This window comes from Aspergillus stella-maris, assembly GCF_047715825.1.
Source record: "Aspergillus stella-maris strain CBS 113639 unplaced genomic scaffold BDV14scaffold_22, whole genome shotgun sequence".
NCBI classification, from domain to species: domain Eukaryota; kingdom Fungi; phylum Ascomycota; class Eurotiomycetes; order Eurotiales; family Aspergillaceae; genus Aspergillus; species Aspergillus stella-maris.
In genome coordinates, this window is record NW_027396816.1 from 263,982 (window position 1) to 284,045 (window position 20,064).

The window sequence follows — 20,064 nt, forward strand, 5'->3', positions numbered from 1 at the left end:
TTAAGGAAAGCTGGAAAGGCGAAGAAAGGCAGGAGACTGCCATGCTATAATTACTATTGCCCAGGCTAGCTCCAGTGCGGCACAGAATGAGTCCACTGTCATTCCCAGGTCCAGGTCAGCGGGTGCAAGATTAGTTATGAACAGTAAAAGGGATGGGAATTGGAAAATGGAAAGAATCCGATCGCAGAGGTTAGCTGCAGCATCTCAGACCGTTGAAATCGCAACTGGCGATCCGACCACCTCACACAGATCTCTGCAGGACAAACAGTAGCAGTGGTAGGAGGAAGGTCGACGCTGGTAGGCACGGAGATAACACGCAGTCGATACTATGGCAGTTGGCAGTGGCAGTGGCAGTTCTCGATCTCGGGCACACCCGCTCCTCTCCTCTCTCCTCCCTCCTCCTCTTCCTGATTCATCCACCACCACCACCGCCTCACCAATCTCCCTTCCTCGGCTCCTTTCCCTTCCAACAGCCCCGTCCCTGATCACTCGTGAGACCTTGGGTTGGACCGCAGTTTTCTGTCGTGCAAAGAAAAAGCACATACCGAATGGCTGTGCGCCCCTTGACCCAGAGGAATGAATCCATCATTGCCTCTTTGGGCTGCGTGCGCTGCTCCGATGTGTGTAAAATATGCATCTCCACCACTCACATACGTGGTGCGTCCTGCGGGTTTAGTACATAGTCCCTCGAAGCCTGAAGCCTGAAGAGCCCATGGTCTCTGTGTGTTGGTGCTGACTCTCCTCCGCGGCGTTAGCCCGTGAACCCCGATTCTGACAGCACGGCCTTGCTCCATCAAGTTAGCTGAGGCTGATCACCATCGTCACCTCTTTAAACTTTGGCCCTTTCCCCCAGCCTATGAGAGCGGCCGACCGGATCTGATCCATCACTTCGTCAGGTTCAACTGCCAACGTTTTTGCTTGTGTGACGAAATCATCCACAATAGATGAGCTTTCCTCGCCCCAAGGGACCCCAAGTGCGCCCGGCGCCTGTGCTGCTCGATCGCTGCAAAGCCTGCAGCATGATACTCACCCCAGCCCCTCGAGTTCCGGCAACAGAGAACCCCTTGTCACTCTCCCCGCGAGACTGACCTTAAATCCGTAATAACTGATCACTGGTCGGAAGAAGTCGATGCTGGGAATCTAGGAATAGAGTTTGGCGACAGTCCTGCGTATTTCCTGCAGCCAATCTCCTACGAGCCGGATGTGCTTTGCTCCCTGCAAAGTTTGACAGCCGGACTGTCGCTCGGCGCCACTTTCCTGCATTCTCACTAGTCCTACAGTCTAGCAGAAGATGGTCGACGACTTGACGCAGCTTGTCCTGGCCCGCGATGGGGATTCCCTCTGACCTAATCGTCTGCGGCGCCGCGAAATAACGGCCATCTATCCCATTGGACGGCTAGTTTGTGAGTGGCGGAGCGCAACCGCTTGCCATGAGATTTCCAAACCAGCCATCATGCAACGGTACGACCACAATAATAAGTTTCCATGTGGGGGTCATGGCTTGGGGTAGCACGCTTGTCAGATCTCGCGACAACAACGGCGCAAACCGTACCACCCGTTGGTAAACAAGTTGAACAGCCCGTGGTAATGCTCTTCGCAAAAAGGCTGATATCACTCGAGAGGTCGAGGGGGCTTTCCAACAACTCCCTTCCCCTTCGGCCGAGTCCTAACTAGCGCCAGTGATGGCACTGGAGCTCGGACTAATGACCAAACAAGGCCAGCCATACGTACCATGACCATGGTACACACCACCCATTCAGCCCTAGTATCTGTTAAAAGCCTACTCTGTACAGCGCTTCATCCCCTTCCTCATAGGACGAACGAGATTCTCCTTCGAAGCCGCTTCTTGGTACAACAGTTTCAACCCATTCCTGGAGGTCATATCGTCATGAAGTCTCGGGAGGATTTGCGAATCTTACAACAATGGTTTGAAATCGAAGCTAGACCTCGAGACGGCTACATCATATCGAAAACCAGGGCGCCTGAACTCGTCGTTGATGGGTCGGATTATCTTCCAAGAACGAACCTTAGCCCAAGAGTGTACATCTTCCGAGGGTATGACGCCAGCTGAGTCGAGGGCTTCTCTGTTTCCCCGACACAAACCAGAGCACAGACGGCATGGACCTAGTCTGACTCGGAATAGTCTCGATCTAACGGTCACCCGAACCACTACCAGGCCAATGAGAATCCATAACTTGTGGAAGACGTTCCCTCTCAAGATCTTACCGGACGATACGTTACACAGATATTGATTGAGTTGAGTCCGGCATCACAACCCACGCTATCACAGCACAATACGGCGTGGTATCTGCTTGCCGCCGACGGTTTTCAAGGCTAATCGATCAAGAAAGCCTAACCCAGTAGTATTTGAACAGGCCATGATTATCCAGCCATTCAATATTCCGGCACAATCGGCGGCTGGCTGTCGAATGGTCAACTATCCGCACATCTCCAACTCGACCACTGACCGTTCTGGATACCGAGACCATGATGGTTTGCTAAGACTAGAAGCTTTACCTGCCGCGGTGATACAGTTTGCGTGCCAAGAACCGGTGTCATAAGCCATTTGACAGGTCCAGATCAAGGAATCTCAAAATTGAGATGGCTTAGATGTGATGAGCTTGTGGTATTGCAGCTACGAGTCGCGGACTCGCGGCTAGGCCACAGTTCGCACGGTAAATCCCTGCCTATGGATAGCTCGCCCCGCGTCCTATCAATCGAGTCAGCCACAAGCCAACATGTCGACGTAAGACTCGAGATTGAGAGCATCCCGCTGGTCTGATCCTCATCAAAGGAATACCAACCCTTGCACCTTGCTCCTTCGAAGTGCGGATTTTTGAGTATGCGTATGCGCCTGACCTGTCTATGACGACGTGGGCGGGAGGTCTGGTACATGAACTTGAAAGGACAACAAAAATGATCTGTAGCTTTCAACCTGGTTTGTCTCCGTCTGCAAGTGTTACGGCTCTTTTCACTCTGTACATGACACTCCGGGGCTTCCTCGTCGCTCCCGCGTACCTTTCGTGGCACAATTCCCGGTTATAGATTGTCTATCAAGCTTCATGACTCGGATCAAAATCTGGAGTTGGGCGCCAGTATACAATACGACGAATCATGTACAATTTTTCGGCTTTCGAGCCAAGGAACGCCCGAACCAGTCTATGCATTTCCGTGAAGAAAAGCCAGCCCGCCCACGAAGTCCGAACAGTCATCGAGGCGACGAGATAGACTGGGGGCCCAGTCAGCAACTCAGCATCAACTAACCAAGAATCCGGCCAAGAGGTCGAAGTGGGACTAAGACCCGTTTCATGATCGCTCAACGGTGATCAGATAATGTCTGCACAGATGAGGAAAGGAGCGACAACGCCTCGACTAATGTGGCAAGAGCCTAAAATGTGATCGTAATTTTCCAACGCTGATCAGCGCGCTGGAATGGAGATGCGGCAATGGAGAAGTCCACTGCCCGCTTTACAAAGCTGAACGCTCGAGAACATTCACCTTCTATCAGAGGACTCCATTCTCCAGCCTCCGATAGTCCGAAGCTCGAGGTTCGAACTGTCGACGACGACCTTGCAGATCATACCTGAACCGGCGAATATTAAATGAACACCATCAGTCCCTCGGAAGTTTACCGCTCTGCGAGTCTTTCACGAAGCTCAGTTGCGCCCCTACAGAGTACATCCTGGTCACCATGAACGGATGTGCTTCCGAAAGCCCTATCTCAACAGAGCGGCTGCTTGGTCTCAATAATAATGGTCTTCCGTCCGGCTACGTGGTACCTCCCTTTACCCCTCCATGTTAAACAACGGTGGCAAAAGAGAGATCGTAAGGGCGAAGATCGTTCACCATCGCGGCGAGGGATCGAGTTAGCGCAAAGAGAATTATTCGAGAGTCCAGACTCCAGACTGAGGTGAGTTTGCCGGATGAACAACCAGCGTCGTGTGTGGAACCCCCATCTGTAAAAGTCTCCGGCGCCTTTTCCCCAAGAGGCAATTTGACAGCTGCAACTCCTCGAAACAAGGAACCGGGATGCGAGGAATAGAAACGGGTCTGCAGCCACTGGAGTCAGGGCAATCTGGCAATCTGCTGCGGCCGCACGAATCGAGAACTGCAGGGTGCTACGTATCCAGATTCCAGAGCAGGGCCTGTACAGTTGGTGCACACTATGACTGACCTGTCCCTGACTCTGTCCCTTTCACGCAGCGACAGCGAACAAGTTGTCACATGTTAGTTGGCCTCCATCGAACGCTCCGCCGGTATTGCGCGTGTCATTTCCCTCCGCCTGGGTGTCAATACACTATTGAGACGCGAGACGTATGTAGTGAGCATGAGTCGCGGCCTTCACCCCTCACCTTTCTTCAGACTTCAAGGTTTCAAGGCTGTCTGCTAGACTGTATTTTCCTCCCGGGTGGGATCCGCCAGCAAAGTGAGGACGGTGGGTAGCTGAGAGCACGGTCCAGCGTCTCCTGACTGGGAAAGAGTCGAGCAACTCAACAAAAGGCCAAATTTCCGCTGATACAAGCCGTTCATGCTCTGAATTCCACCCCTTGAGAGCATCCCCCCCTGAACGGAGGATATCCATGTGAGGTCACTGGAGTGGACATTTCTTATCGGTTTCTCCCGTCTTTGGCGTACCAAGATTTGGCGTGACCGGAGAAACCCTGTCCGATTTGACGAATCTGACTCAGGCCCGATGCCAACAGGCGCCGGCGTGGAGCTACTGAGCTAGTCGTTCCTGCTGCGTGGTTGACAGGTTGACAGGTTGACATCTTGCAGGTGCATGATTCCCGGTCCGATCGAGTGCCGCATCGACTAATCATCGCCCACGATAGCCTCGATCACGCCTGCGCCTCGAATCTTTCCAAACTCACAGTTGCGGATGCATTCATTCTCAGCAGCTGTTCTCGCCTTTTCTTGCTGTTGGGTCAAATTTCCGCCCGTTCAGAATGTGTAAAATCGACTTTTTCCATTGGACGGGTTGGAGATAATTGATAGCTCCACCAGACACCGCGTTTTTCAAAAGAAAGGGATTCACCATCTGACGTTTGTTACTCCTATCCGTGCGCTCCGGTTAATCCAAGTCGGTGGAAGCAAATCCCGAGAGATCGTTTCTGGTGGCGCGCGTCTGCCGTCCAATGTTTGATCTCCTTTTCCAATTTTGGTAGCGTACTTCTTTGTTCCTCCAACGGTCGACCGTTACGAAGTCCAATTTTCAAGTTTCCAAACCGTTGAGTGTTTCCCCACTGCATCTATCATGATGGACCCCAATTGTGGCTCCGGAATCCGATCCACTTGCGCGTGGTCAGGAGTTGAAGGGGGGGAAGCAGGTGGCGCTAATTTCGAAGGATTTATCCCGTTGCCAGTTGCCGTTCGCGCCGTGGCTGGCCGCAGAGGTATGTTTCGAGGTTATCGTATTTCCTGTACTGACATCCAGATTACTACCTGAGTCGCCGTTGTGGCTAAAGTCAAGTACCACCATATGCAACGGCGGCTGTAGATGCAGGAGACACCAACTGAATTGACGCAACCAGACTAGGATGAGTGAACGTTTCACCGCTACCTGCCATACAACCCGTGCGGCTGGGAAGGAATCATAGCGTCGCCATCAGTCCCATCTCCCAGAGAACTAGTGAAGGCATCCAGCCTAGTCGGATACCAGGACTCACACAGTGGGGGTCACCGAGTGGACTTTGCTCTTGAGGATTCTGAACCTTCCAGAACAGAATAAAGGTGAATCCTTATTCTCCACGTCAGAAGGAGACTTCCGAGTTGCTCAGCATCTGCTTGACGCCGTACGGAGAATTATCATAACGGTCCAACGGTCAACGGCTGGTGATCAGCTTAGCTTGCTGGGATCCGCAGTGGCCAGGTGGGTATGGCTACGCTTTCTTGACTAGCAAATCCGACGGCGACCGTTCTTAGGCCAGATTCCGGATCTCGGCCACTGCAGCTGCTTGGCTTGACGATGACTTACGTTCCCACAACCTCAGACCCAAATTCAGGGGGCGAGGAATTTAAGGAATCCAGTGACATGCCATATGACGCTGGATGGTCCAAAGAGAGATCATCACTGCTAACGCTGCCATCGGAGATGCTAACAGATTAGGTATAGGGTTGGTTCATCTATCAGGAAAGTCAAGATACTAGCTCCATCGTCCACCGTTTAGGCTAGATTATGGCGTCACTATATCCTCGGGCCTAGTTCACCCTGTCGATGTCGATGAAGTCTTCAACAAGCCACGAGTATGGACTGCAGGAACTAGCACGGAGTATTTCTCGAGAACAGGGTCAGGATCTTGTGGAATGGAAAATCCGAGTCTGACGGCAACAGGCTCTCGTCATCTGAAAATTACGACACGCCGTGCCCTTTACAGGACAACCCTTGTTCTGTAATTGCGCGTATGAAGTATATCCTGCAAGGTCTCATGATGACTGACCTGACCTGGCCTCTAGGCTGGCCTTTTGAATAGACTAACGCCTATATCCAGCCCCGAAATTTAACCACTGCTGGATGTTACGTTGCAAACCCCGACGCAGCAGACGGCGCTCAGTATCAGACTATGGATTGATGGCCCTCGCCCAGCAGAGCCAGAAGTACATGCTCCCAGGGACTGAAACCCGTAATGCGCCACATAAACTACCTACTCTCTACGAGGTATGTGCACTGCATATGTACTCCGTATCTACATTTACTCGGCATATACGAGGTGGATGACCACGTGGGAATTGGAAACAAACCGCTATCCACTCTTTCCATCACTATGGGTTTGACAGTTTGAGCCTTTCGCACCTTCCATTTACAACGAAAGAGCAGTTGCGGAATTGTCGCTGGCAAACGCTGCTACTGGCGAAGCCCGACTCAACATCGCACCACTATTTACCAGTATCCTCTCTTACTCTGGCTACGGGCCCATTCACCAGCAGCCGGGCCAGGGCTCCGTCCCTGAACTACTAGTTCGCATGGCAACCCCATAGCGGCAGGATAATAATAGGGCGATGGAATCACCTCAACCCCCGAAGTTCCGAAGGAGGATGAGGAATGGAGACGGGTCGAAGATAAGGTAAGAACCCCCGAGAACTAAGCGTGGGCTCTAGCGGTTTCAGCTGTTCCTGGAGTTGGAGACGCACGTGGCGACCGCGGAGAAAAAGAGTTGCTCAGTGCTCGGTTTCAAAGTTGGAATTTGAAGGATGAAGGGAAGGAAAGGATTCGTTGACTCTCAAGGTGGGAAGCGCTCAGAGTCAGAGCCAGGGAAAAAAGAGGCTGGATATTGAGCCCGAAAAAACGGTCAGTGAGGCAAGTAGATTGGTTTGCGGAGCAGAACTGACTCGTGGCGGTTAGGGCCACAATGGTAATAACGTCGTGGTTTAAGGATGGATGTGAAACACCGATAGATTATCACCGCGATGGACAGAAGATTCGATCGATCGGGATGATTTCGATCTTCGGTGTCAGCGCCGAACCCACGGACTATTGGATGCCACCTCCTGTCTCCTATACAGAGAACTGAGTACAGAATACTCCAAGGAGTGACGAAGTTTGATTACGCTTCATCTCAACCCGGCTCACTGGACTCTTCCCGTGTGGACCCAGATTGACGTACTCCATCCATGCCACCTCGAAACGGAAGTACTGCTCTGTGCTCTCGCCTTTTTGCTTCACTGCAGCTTCGACTCGATTTCCCTTGCAATCTTTCGATAAATTAATTAATTACTAGGTGATCAGATCCCGGCCCGCAGCAGCCTTTCTAGCCTTGACTCAGTCCTGCAGACTCAGTACCCACGCTCTGACACCTGCTCTTACTACGCTCTTACGGAGTCTTTAGTACTTCTTAGTGCGGGACACTACTATGTAATGGACTTGGTAATTTTGCGCCTGTCTGTTGAGACTTGAGAGGTTGAGACTCTAGCGGGACCGCCGACCTCTTTCTGGTCTCTCTCTCTTGCTTCGTCGCTCGGATGTTCCGTGTCCAAGGGAGAGGTTCTTGAATCCTGCGACTTGTCGCCGGACGGGTACCTGGCCGGGTACCTGAAAGTTGGGACTCTGGCCCAGGCGCTCGCCCTTCCGAGGCTCTGGGTGGTTTCACTTTTGGAGTCTGCTGTCAGTGCGTGCCGCGTCGGCACTTCGGTACCTGAAGTAAAGGAGATGGGCAGGTGTTCAGTGCTTCTACTACTACCCAGGAGTAAGCTATGCCTGACCACTCTACGGTCTACGACATAGGAAGCAGCGGTCAAGACTCGGAGAATTGGTAGGGGCAAATGTGGCCGCTCTTTCCTTGTAAGAAAAGAACCAGGCATACCAGTATGGAAGGTGCGATGGAGGCAGGGTATCCAGCAAGGGAGAGGAAGGAACGGCCTTTCGCCTGCGCCTCCCCTCCACTTGATACCGTGCAATGGTACATTCATTCGCCCTGAGACTTGACCTGGAGGCTCCCCGACTCCTGAATCACTATGCCAAAGATCCGTGTATAGATTTCTGCAGGGCTACTATGCTATGCCCTACGATTTTCGTCATACGAACACGCCTCGGGGGGCATCTCATCGCCCAACGAAGGCAAACGGTTGCCACATGTCTTAGACAGATCCGCCGTTCCTATCCTTCCGGTTCTCCGGTGATCTGCTTGTGACCGCTTCAGGGATTTTTGCTTGCCATCGGCGATAGTGGACCTTCGAGAGCCTGTTGACGCATGTGCTTGCCTGTTGCGAGTCGTGAGCTCGCGGCAATAATGGGATGGCCTACCTCGTGCCTGACCATCGACAAGCATAGTGTTCGATGGCTTAATGGTGATGTGATGCTTTAGTCTCTCGGTTGGACATCCCTTCCACGTTTTGCGATCAGCGTTAACTACTCTCGTCTTCTCCTTGCAAGCTCTCAAGGCAACTTATAGGAACCGCGGACTAACGGATGCCTCAAAGACTGACGTAGGGTAGCTACAGAGAAAATGACGCTAATAGCCCACTCGTGACTCGTGATGGCATCTGGTCCGAGTGCTTGTGTCACAATATAGGTAATGCTCCTGCTTGACTTCGGCCGGATGTCTTCAGCTCCTTTCGACTCTATTCGGAATTGACAAATGTCGGTATGTCTGGGTACAGTCTTGATGAATGGAGGATAGGTCTTCTACAGTCTTTCGCCTTTACCAACACCGGCGGTCTGTATGGCCCATCGTAACAACTTGGGCTTCTTCTTTCGGTCACCCATCTCTGCCGCTGTGGATCAAGTCAAGAGGAGACTGCTGGACCATGACAGGAATCCCACAAGCCGGTAGGCAGGATACCGCAGAACCTGCCTAACTATTCTTAGCCAGGTCCACGCACCGGAGCTCACACGTTTGCTTGTATCCGTATCAGTGCTGTCCTCTCCTCGTGAGATCGATATCGTTACACCATTTGTCATATCTCAACTTATTATCCGGGGCCAGTTGCACCCGGACGGTCTGAGACGTAGGTGGCTGGCAAACTTTGCCAAAGCAAGTTTCTGTTGTTTTCCTTCTTTGCTTCTTCTGCAATAGCTCGCGCTTGTATGGGTTGGTGCTGACACTTCCTCGCACAGCGTCTAGGATAGTCAATCGGATCGTCTTCCAGCATCTAGCTTCGTGTGCTGGTGTCTTGCGTTGCACGAGTTCCCCAAAACGGACTAGAAGACACTATGACATGCATTGGCTCCCACTCGAACCATCGTACACTTTCGTGACACGGTCTGAGACCTAACGGGCCGCATTCGTAGTGCAACGGTAGCACATTCGCGCATACGGCCATACAAAATGACTTGCTTCTCGGCTGTTCTTGGAGTCAGACATAAGTAATGTAGGGCAATCACTTCATGATCTTCATATAATGAAAGAATCATGACATAACACCGCAAATGTGCCTTGGCCAAATGTCCAACCTGGAACTTTGGATACGTGAAGGCTGAAAAATAAGACTTGCAAGGTAGTACGCATTTTCCCGCGTGTCAACGGAAGTCTGCAGAAGATACAGGTACCTTGCACTGGCACGAGGGAAAATTGGATCATGGCCTGCGTCTGGCCTGACGTACCGACCCCCGTGGCGGTTGCAGCAGGTATATGAATGGGTACGTACCGGTTGTTATATCCCTTGGCGATTAAATACTGAAGAAACCTGCTTCCATGTCTCAGCAGAGAACACGTCGAGTCGAGTTATCTTCGTTGCATACCCCTACTGATATTGACCGGCGAGGATGATGGGTTTGCTGGGATGGTCACTGCCCTCCTTAGCAGTCTCAGCTACAGCAACAGCGCCAGAACCAACAATATCAGAAAAATCTCCCGTACCTGACCCCGAGCTCGTGCCCGTGCCACCGACACCAACAACACCGCCAGCACCACCAACGCCAACCGCCCTATACCTCCCCTCCTCCCACCACCACCTCTCGCAACCCGAAACAGACCCGATAATAACCTGCATAAAAGGCTTCATAACAGCCCTCAACACAAAATCCACCTCAGACTTTGAAAAATACTGCGTCCGCGCAGGCGGAATGTCCCTTTGTCCGCCGTCCCCGACAACGCCGCGCTTCTGCACGATCGGGTCGTTCGTTGAGCATATTGCGCGCCTGGACGATGACATCGATGAGAGGATCTGGGATCCCGAGGTCATGGTTTATAACTATGAATCGCATGCTTCGTCGCGCGAGGGATTGAATGGGTGTGATGGTGGTGAGGGAGGTGGAGGTGGAGGTGGAGGCAATATGGCTGCTGTCTGGGCGCCCTTCCGCGCGAAGGTGAATGGTGTTGTTAACCATGTTGGTGTGGAGTTGTTTATTTTGCATAAGGTTCAGGGACGATGGAAGGTTACGGGGTTGGCGGATTCTTGTCGGCGGCCGACGGAGGATGAGAAGGTTTTGTTGTTATGAGGACATACTCGGTGGTTTCTAGTTCAGCACAAAAAGGTAGGCAGGTCAGGTAGGTTTGAGATAATGTGATGCAAATCAATAACGATGTATGCTATGTATGTATGTAAGTCTGTATGCGTGTATCTCCCTCAACCAAGTCAAAAAGAACAGGGTATATCAAATATATACGTCTCGTCTCATAATAAGTACCCTTCTATCCCATATCAACAACATCAACTGCCCACCTATATAAAGAAAATCTATTTCTTCCCCCTCAACATCTCCCACCCGACACTCCCGCCCCTCCCTTCACCAACACTCATCTCATCAACGGCCTTCACAAGATCATACGTAATCTCCTCAGACACCGCACTATCCCCCTTATACCCCGGGTGCCCCCTCACAAACTCGCGAATCCACTTCGCGCCCGTCCAGAGCGTCCCATTCGCCCGCTTCCTAATCAAGTCCAGGTATCGCGCAAGCGAGCACCGGGTTTCAACGTCCACGTTTACGCTGTTCAGGTATGATTCCACGAGCGGGATCAGGCCTGGGAAGTCAGAGGTGTCGGAGCCGTTTATTATATCTTTTATGGACATCTCGGTGTATTCTTCTTCGATTGGTACGAGGGGTGGAGAGGGGGAGCGCGGTGGTGTATTGGGTGTTGAAGTTAAAGTTGAGGAGTCGCCGTTGGTGGTATTCTGGCGTCGGGGCGCAGGGGAAAACGGGTCCTTTCTGAACCAGAATTTCTTATCAAGGACTGCGTTTCTCGCGTGTGCGGTCTCCATGTTCTCTGTTGTTCGCTGGATAGGGATATAGAAGTTCAGATCGAAGCTAAGTATCGCACGCGTGACAAGGACAATAAAGATAGAGAACGCGGCGTTCTCGAAATCCGTCATTTGGATCTCCATGCTCCTGAATTCAACGCGCCAGCCGATATCTTCCTTTTCAGGGGGCGGCGGCTTGAAGCGCATGTGCTGCCAGTTTGTGGATTGGAGGTTTTCGAAGTGGTCTGCTTTGTTGAGGTCTAGTTCTTCGAGGTCCTCGGAGAAGATGACGATTGGGTCGCGGATGAAGAGGTGGGCGAAGTGGGTTGCTAGGAGCTCGTCCATGCCGTTGGACATGAGGTGCGATTTTATTTCGGTGTCGACGATTAGGTCCGGGTCGAGGTATTCTTGTCGAAGGCGGGGGTCTTGCGATATGTACGTTGAGTTGGAGGCGTAGCGCGATTTAGGGATGCGCCAGCGGTCGTTTTTGAGGGGCTGTTTGCGCTGTTAGTTGATGGTCAAGGTTGGTGTGAAAAAAGAAAGACTTACAAGTTCTCCCAGCTCCTCCTTCGTTCGGTCATCTACTGCGTTGCCAATCTGGTTCCATCGGACGTCTGTGTCGACAAGGAATCCCTTGTAGATCGGTGTTGCGGCAGTGAGAGCTAGCAGAATCGGCCCTAATGGGCTCAGCTGGTCGTACAGCTTCCTCCCCTCCGGCACATTCTTGGCCTGGAACGTTATCTGGAGACAGCAGCTGCCCATGCCGAAGGCCATTGCGTCCATGTAGACGTGGCCGTCCCTTGCTGCTCCATTCCGAACATCGTCGTCCTCTGGCCAAATGTGAAGATCGTAGTCTACTGTTGGGTCTTTGAATGGCTCGGGAGTGTTGACGTCCTTGAACACTGGCACATTCAGTTCGACCTTGCGGCCTCTCCTTGATCTGATGTTCGCGGCTAGTGTGGGAAAGCGGATATGCGGGTTTGCGATCTCGTCAGGGACGAATTGAGACCGCAGGGCCGGTCCGGAGGGGGGGTAGTATGGCTGGATGTAATCGTCTTTTGTGCCTAGTCTGGGGAACGTCGTGAGGGTGACTGGTGACTCGTTCGGCGCCATGTGCGCTTTCGCTACCTCGCGTCTGTAACATGTCAGTAGACGTGATAACCTCTGTGAGAATGATCATACCTCCACCGCATATTCGATTCTACCTTGAGAAGATCCTTGAATCCAATTCCCCACGGAACACCAGGTGTAGCCTCCAGCATAAATCGCCCAAACTCGGGATGGAAATGAGGCGGTTCCTCGCCCTCACTGCAATCGTCAGATACCACGCTATATCAACCAGCACAGCTAAACCCACTGTTCCTTGTTCGCAGAGTATGTGACTGATCCCTCCTTCCAAAGCGCTTCATCCCGAGCTAGCGATTTGAGGATATCCGCCTGAGCGAGCGATAACCGGGCCTTTTTTGCTGCATCGTCGAGCGCGACAACGAGGTACTCGACCTATACGTAGTAGGGATTCAAATTAGCTGGAGATCAAAGACCCATAGTGACCCGGGGATACCCACCTCATCACCCCAGAGTAGAGCATCGCGCTCCTTTCCCTTCGCTCTATTCCAATTCGCAAGTAATTGCTATTTCGCGTTAACCAGTGTCAATATCGTAGGATTACGAGCCTGCTAACCTCGATTCCCCATCTTCGGACTTGGTCCGCTCGCTTCTTGGCCTCCGGCCACTCGAGTGCGGTTCCTAGCGCTCTGAGCCGCAAAAGTTAGAAATTTGCTTGCGCAACAACAAAAAATAAAGATTTTCCAACGTACAGCAGACCCATGGTATCATACCACCCCAAGCACAGCAAATCACTTGACAATAAAGAGGGGACGATTGCGAATCTGTAGGAGAAGCCGATAGCCCCGCAGGAATGAGGGGTGCAGTACGCCTGTATAAGGCGTCCTTCAAGCCGGTCAATCGGACGCCGAAAAAGAAGCACAGGCAGAGAGCGACAGGCAACGAAGAGCCGGACAGGCGACAATAACTCTTAAATCCTGAGTGAGGGGCTTGGAGGGGGATGGCGCGGAGAAAGACGCTGACAAAAACTTATCGTCAACTGTAGCTAATGCGCCTTGAGAGTCTCGCCTGTTCCTTGGAGCAGAAAGGCACACTCCCATTGGCGCAGGGAGATGGCTTGCATGGCGGGACCAGTCATGGATTGGCGGGGCGTGGATTACGGATTATCGATATCGCAAATAACGCGGTTGGCGGCACAAAATCCGTGAATTGCTTGCTAAGCATGGTGGATTACCCGGTCATGTGATGCCGTCCCTGTCCATCGCCGGGGATTCCGCCGATCATTGTACGACGATTATCTACATTACCCTGCATTTCTGAGGTGAGATTTGCGGGATTTTATACTTCAGCGCGTATACATGCTCGTATTCAAAAATAGTATAGTCCCATTACAAAGCACACTCGTATGCATCAAGCAAAATGGCGCAATGTCCTATCTAATGACCGTCGTTTCAAATATATATTTCCGGCTCTCGTACCATCAAGCAGGTGTAAGACATACTTTAGTCCCGTTCATCGAGCACAGCGTCAGCGCAAGCTTTTCTTTCCAGGGCTCCGGATCCCGACTTTCCAGATCCCGAAACTCCTGTGCCATCCGAACAACAACGTAGCTGACCTCGGTCAAGGCATACCGCTGGCCTATGCAAATGCGCGGACCGCCGTTGAAGGGCAAATATCCCCAACGAGGTTGCAGTTTTCCGTCCTCCCAGCGCTCTGGACGGAACACTTCTGCATCTTGTCCGTATATATCTTTCCGTCGGTGCATTGCGTAGATGTTGTAGCCTATCATTGTGCCCTTCGGTACAAAGACTGGTGAGAACCCATCTTTGCCTCCGCCGAGTGGTAGGACGGTGTCTCTTATTGCTTCGCGCTCGTTGCGTGGTACGACTGGATGCAATCGTAGTGCTGGAAGGTCAGCGACATCGAAAGCTGTTAGGGTAGCTTTCGCTTACACTCATTTAAACAGCACTGAACATACTTCAAGCTGCGAAGCTCCTCAAAAGTCGGTGGCTTGCCCTCAAGGACAGATACCTCGTCCCGCAGCTTCTCCCAGATAGCCGGATTCTTCGCCAACATGAAGAACAAATTGCCGAGGAGACTAGCAGTGGTATCTCGACCAGCTACCAGAATGTTCATCAGCTCATCCTGAACACGACGCCTATCGGATGTTCTCCATGCCAGCTCATGTGAAAAGATGCGTTTCTGACGCATTTCGTTATATTGTTGCTCTGTCTCTTCCTTCTTGACCTCGGCTGCGCAAAACGCACTATCGACAAACTGCTGAACAAAGTCCCGGCAGATGCGATTGCACTCGTCGGCTTTCCTATCGCGGTAGAACATGCCCAACGAACCCAAGGCGCCTCGCACAATGACAGCTCTCTGAGCATAATGAAAGGCCTGCGCAAACTCGGGACCTGCTTGAGTTTCCTTCAATGTACCGACTGATTGCCCGAAGAGAAAATCAGTCGCGGAGTCGACGGTATATCGGAAGAAAAGCTCCTGCAAATCGATAACAGTCTTTCCATCCCGCGGAAGCAACCGAAACAAGTCCTGGGTAAGTTCCTCCAACGATGTCAAATCAGCTACCTGCTCGCGGGCAAAGCTAGGTCTGAGCAAAGCCCGCGACGAAGCCCAGTGCTCGCCGTCCGTATCGAAGATACCTTCCCCCAAAAGCGGTTTAAATGGTGGCAGACGGAAACTGATACCATAGTCCTTGAACTTGAGAGAAAGGATTGTCTTGATATTCTCCGGCTCGATTGTCACGATGGCGTTCCGTTGTAGTTCTTTTACCTTGAATGTGTTTCCGTACTGGGTGTAGAGCTCGGAACTTCGCTCGAGAACTTTATGTTCCCGTCGAGCGCGGAGGACCCATAGTAGTAAGTCGAGTCCGAAGAAGGGGTCTTTGTTTGAAAAGTTTGCGACTGGTTGGCAGCCATGTTGGCGTGCGAATTGACGGCGGATGAGGAAGCGCCTGGTGTATAGCGTAAGGTGGACGAACAGGGCAGCGATTAGGAGAAAGATGAGCTTTGGTTGCATTTCGAAATGTCCTGTTACGACTTTTGTATCCACAGGGCAAACAGAGAGTGAGGAGAGTGTCAAGCTTGCGAGTACGTGTCGCTCGACCTGGGGGGTTGCTGCGGCTCTAAGGATGGGGGCGGGGCGATCGGCTCTACTTAGTAGAGGTCAGGGCCCAGGCTCCCATCATTCTTAACTCGAAGTAAGTACTGGCAAAAATGGCATGATTGGGAACAAAGAAGATAAACCTGTATTAGCGTGTTTGATGCATTCTTTTCTGATAGGTGGCTTATGGGGAGCTGGCGCTAGTACCAGGTCAGGGACGCGCCGTGGGAGAAGCAGGGACTGTAATACTCGATATCAACCATCGCAAATCATACTGTGCCTAAGAAGTAACATAGAACAGCGCATATCCTGATAATCAAGACTCTGAGAAAAGTGTCTCGTGCACCCACACGTAATAAACGTGGACCTCACGACGAGCATCTATGCTTCGCTATTTCCGCCCTGTAGATGATTCCCTATCTCGATGTTGCTGTTGAAAGAACCGATGGCCAATAGGTCTCGTGTAAGTATCAGGGAATCACCAGAGACACAAGACACCCTTGATCAGTCAGCCCCGGAACGTCAACAAGGCGCAAGTCTCTAGAATCAAAAGTGCTGATAGAAGCAGCCCAGCAAGTACTTTTGCATTCCGGATGCTCCAATCAAGTCCCGGTGCTTCAGGTAGTAATTCTGGAGCGGATCTACAGAGACCAACGGAGGCCGGCTAAGATCAGAAGCGTTCAATGTGGGCAGATAGGGAAAGGTGATATCGGAAAGCTCGGTAGTGCCCGACGTCAAAGGGGGACCTTGAAAAAACGATCTTTGAATCTCTATTTACATAACTCGCTGTTTCGTACAACTCGAACACATTTCTCGGAACATTGGTGGAAATCATTGGTATCAGTTGCTCCGCGCACCATCCTTGGCAGCGCGGAGTTCGTCCATCTTCGCAACCCGCTTCTTGAACTCCTCGTACTGGCACTTCTCGTAGCTGTGTCTCTCGTCCTATAGCAGCACCCCGCGTCAGTCAATGGCCTCGATATAAGCGGGAACAGCGAAGCCCTCATTGGCCTCAGCGGAATCATACCTCGCACTTCCAGGGAAGGTAGTATTCGGCCTGTCGGCATCGGTTCAGCGGGATCAGGAGGTGTGCGCAGGAATCACGGTATTGTAGAGGAAGACGGGCGGCGGACATCTCCTCGCGGGTGGCTAATGCGATTGTCAGTATTCCGTTCGTAGCTCCGAGGATAGCACTTGTGCTTCGTGATCACAGCGCCAATTGAGCGGGGAAACATACCCTGGGTCTCGGAGAGCCCGACGGCACTCTTAACCGACTCAACAACGGTCATCTTGAGAGGAGATAGCGGTGCGAATAGCGTTGGTTGCTTAGAGAAGCGGCCGACTTGAGGTTTGCAGCTCTTTGGGGTAAGGTTGCTGTTGCTTCCGGGAACGGTCATGTGAGATCATGTGATGCGCGCCAAAACGGGGTTAGCGGCTTATTTCCACTTTACGCGGTCGAGCGCGTCTCGAGCCAGCCCTGCGAACCACCGCGTTTTGTGAGGCATCATTGAGTCTATGACGAGCCACCTGTGGCTGTTTTCGCGATCTTTTCATATCTTTGCTTATCGACACGACTTATCTTTGAGTTATAGCACTCCAATCCTCAAATTGATGACAGGGGCTGCTTGAATCGTTCCCCTCAGACCCTCGGTTGCCAGTCTGAAGCGGCGCTCAACACATTTGGAAATTGCTGGCCTGATATAGGCCACGTGGAGACGCAAAATGGCGGCCGTCGATTTTTCCAATGTCTACTCGGCTACTTATAGTAGTGTACGTTGTGCCCGGCTCATCTTCACCCCAGGTGACCTGCCGTTCGCCGTACTAACTTGATATATTTGATTAGGTCCCGGTGTATGAGTTCAAGATCGGTTCTGACAGTATTATGCGGAGGCGGTCTGATGATTGGATCAATGCGACACATATTCTCAAAGTAGCGGGGTTCGACAAGCCAGCAAGAACTCGTATCCTCGAACGTGAGGTACAGAAAGGGGTTCACGAGAAGGTCCAGGGCGGCTACGGGAAATACCAAGGTATATCAGATCCTGGCGCTACCACATATGTTCGACCACTTACCACTACTCAGGAACATGGATTCCACTTATGGAAGGTCGGATGCTCGCCGAGCGCAATAACATACTCGACAGATTGCGACCAATATTCGACTATGTAGCGGGTGACCGCAGCCCACCTCCCGCACCGAAGCATACATCTGCCGCGTCAAAGCCAAGGGCACCGAAAAACAGCAACAAGAAAGTTGTCAATGAAGAGGTATTCGCAGCGGTTAAACCGCACCGAAGTATGGGACCGCCGAGTTTCCACCACGAACAATACGAGATCAACACCGGCTTCGACGAAGACGAGGCGCTCGAACAGGCGACACTCGAATCTTCGTCAATGATGGCCGATGAAGACATGATTTCAATGTCTCAGGGCGGTCCATATTCGTCACGAAAGCGCAAGCGAGGGATGAACGAAGTGGCTGCCATGTCACTTAGTGAGCAGGAACATATTCTCTATGGAGACCAGCTCCTAGATTACTTCATGACTGTGGGCGATGCGCCAGAGGCAACAAGAGTGCCCCCTCCACAACCACCAGCACACTTTCAGGTGGATCGTCCTATCGATGACTCGGGGAATACTGCCCTTCACTGGGCGTGTGCCATGGGCGATTTAGAGATTGTTAAAGATTTGTTGCGGCGTGGTGCAGACATCAAAGCCCTGTCTGTTCATGATGAGACACCACTAGTCCGTGCTGTCCTGTTCACCAACAACTACGAGAAGAGGACATTCCCCGCCCTTCTGGACCTTCTTCTCGACACAATCTCATTCAGGGATTGGTTTGGAGCTACCTTATTCCATCACATTTCACAAACAACGAAGAGCAAAGGAAAGTGGAAGAGCTCGAGATACTACTGTGAGGTGGCTTTGGAGAAACTGCGCACCACGTTTTCACCCGAGGAAGTTGACTTGTTATTGTCCTGTCAGGATTCAAACGGTGACGCTGCTGTCTTGGTTTCTGCACGAAACGGAGTTTTTCGCCTCGTCGATTTGCTTCTTTCCCGCTGTCCAAGGGCCGGAGACTTGGTCAACAAGCGAGGCGAGACTGCATCTAGCATCATGCAACGTACTCATCCTTCAGAGCGAGACATTCCCCCACCCCCCTCATCAATCACTATGGGAGATGGTCAGGTAGATGGCGAGATCGGTGTCCCGGGCAGCTTGGAGCAACCGTCTGTGACCCTGCAACAAGAGGCATCTCCTGCCACTGCACAACTGCTCGCCCGAATCGGGGCGATCATGGCAGAAGCGAACAAGAAGCTTGCTTCAAGTTATGGCGCTGTGAAACCGAGTCAACAAGATTCAGATGATGTCACAAATCCAGAAGCCTTGTATGAGCAACTGGAGCTCGATCGGCAAAAAATCAAGAGGCAATACGACGTGTTAGCTGCAAGAGAAGCCGCAGGGGAGTCCAGCGATGCGCAGTTTGGTCGATATGAACAATTGAGAACCAACTACGAGTCATTACTAGAGCAGATCCAACAAGCCCGTCTGAAAAATCGCCTAGCTTCTACACCAATGCCAACGCAAGTTGTGGCACCGGGCTCAACGGAGCAGGAAAGGTTACTCACAACGTTCCAGCTCGCTCGCACCCTGTGTTCAGAGCAAAAGACGCGGCGGGTAGCGGTGAAGGAGCTAGCCCAACAACGAGCTGATGCTGGCGTCAGCACGAAATTCGATGTACATCGCAAGCTTGTGGCGCTTGCCACAGGACTCAAGGAAGAGGAGCTCGATCCAATGGCTGCAGAGCTGGCCGAGACCCTTGAATTCGATCGAATGAATGGAAAGGGTGCTGGGCCCGAGTCACCGGATGCAGAACAGAAAGATCCGGCCTCTCTGAACTTTCCTGGCCCAATAGTGTCGGTTGACGCATAGCTATGATCGAGCAAACTACTCACTATCCTCGTTATTCCACTCTTAACGTCTTGACTGCAATGACTCCATCCTCTCTGCATATCTCTTCCACTCCTCCGTCTATTTGTCTTATGAACTCCTTGACTTTGCGGCTTGCATCGGATCATGGGAGGCGATTTGATGATTTTTTCTGTTGATTAGCAGATACCCTGTTATCTTGATCTGCGTTCCTCAAATTGTGTTAGCAGATTCCTTCTGCCATTTAATGTTTATAAGGCGGGCTTTGTAGATATACAATCCACGCACGACAGGGTTGTAAAATTACGGTGTATATATTCAAATATTCATATG

General features: G+C 51.8%; 6 protein-coding genes across 6 annotated transcripts; 2 read left to right on the forward strand and 4 right to left on the reverse strand.

Moving 5' to 3' along the window:
- Window positions 1-7,676: 7,676 nt before the first annotated feature.
- BDV14DRAFT_50095 (uncharacterized protein) lies at window positions 7,677-8,737 on the reverse strand. The gene has a single exon (XM_073776918.1). The coding sequence runs from the start codon at window positions 8,401-8,403 to the stop codon at window positions 7,846-7,848; it is 558 nt and encodes a 185-aa protein (XP_073628961.1). The 5' UTR covers window positions 8,404-8,737; the 3' UTR covers window positions 7,677-7,845.
- A 976-nt stretch (window positions 8,738-9,713) lies between these two features.
- On the forward strand, window positions 9,714-10,993 carry BDV14DRAFT_50165 (uncharacterized protein). The gene is made up of 2 exons (XM_073776919.1): window positions 9,714-10,072; window positions 10,137-10,993. The coding sequence occupies exon 2, from the start codon at window positions 10,199-10,201 to the stop codon at window positions 10,871-10,873; it is 675 nt and encodes a 224-aa protein (XP_073628962.1). The 5' UTR covers window positions 9,714-10,072; window positions 10,137-10,198; the 3' UTR covers window positions 10,874-10,993.
- Window positions 10,943-13,967, reverse strand: BDV14DRAFT_171920 (glutamate--cysteine ligase). Its single transcript, XM_073768510.1, has 7 exons — window positions 13,434-13,967; window positions 13,298-13,370; window positions 13,182-13,247; window positions 12,974-13,116; window positions 12,799-12,924; window positions 12,166-12,751; window positions 10,943-12,111 (listed from the first exon to the last, which is right to left on the reverse strand). The coding sequence occupies exons 1-7, from the start codon at window positions 13,442-13,444 to the stop codon at window positions 11,113-11,115; spliced, it is 2,004 nt and encodes a 667-aa protein (XP_073628963.1). The 5' UTR covers window positions 13,445-13,967; the 3' UTR covers window positions 10,943-11,112.
- A 64-nt stretch (window positions 13,968-14,031) lies between these two features.
- Window positions 14,032-15,938, reverse strand: BDV14DRAFT_50175 (cytochrome P450). The gene is made up of 2 exons (XM_073776920.1): window positions 14,634-15,938; window positions 14,032-14,586 (listed from the first exon to the last, which is right to left on the reverse strand). Exons 1-2 carry the CDS (start codon window positions 15,715-15,717, stop codon window positions 14,162-14,164), a joined length of 1,509 nt encoding a protein of 502 aa, XP_073628964.1. The 5' UTR covers window positions 15,718-15,938; the 3' UTR covers window positions 14,032-14,161.
- Window positions 15,939-16,471: 533 nt separating this feature from the next.
- BDV14DRAFT_171923 (NADH dehydrogenase [ubiquinone] 1 beta subcomplex subunit 7) lies at window positions 16,472-17,144 on the reverse strand. Its single transcript, XM_073768511.1, has 3 exons — window positions 17,039-17,144; window positions 16,829-16,950; window positions 16,472-16,746 (listed from the first exon to the last, which is right to left on the reverse strand). Exons 1-3 carry the CDS (start codon window positions 17,088-17,090, stop codon window positions 16,642-16,644), a joined length of 279 nt encoding a protein of 92 aa, XP_073628965.1. The 5' UTR covers window positions 17,091-17,144; the 3' UTR covers window positions 16,472-16,641.
- A 153-nt stretch (window positions 17,145-17,297) lies between these two features.
- Window positions 17,298-20,042, forward strand: BDV14DRAFT_171924 (putative APSES transcription factor). The gene is made up of 3 exons (XM_073768512.1): window positions 17,298-17,571; window positions 17,645-17,831; window positions 17,885-20,042. The coding sequence occupies exons 1-3, from the start codon at window positions 17,524-17,526 to the stop codon at window positions 19,732-19,734; spliced, it is 2,085 nt and encodes a 694-aa protein (XP_073628966.1). The 5' UTR covers window positions 17,298-17,523; the 3' UTR covers window positions 19,735-20,042.
- Window positions 20,043-20,064: the final 22 nt, after the last annotated feature.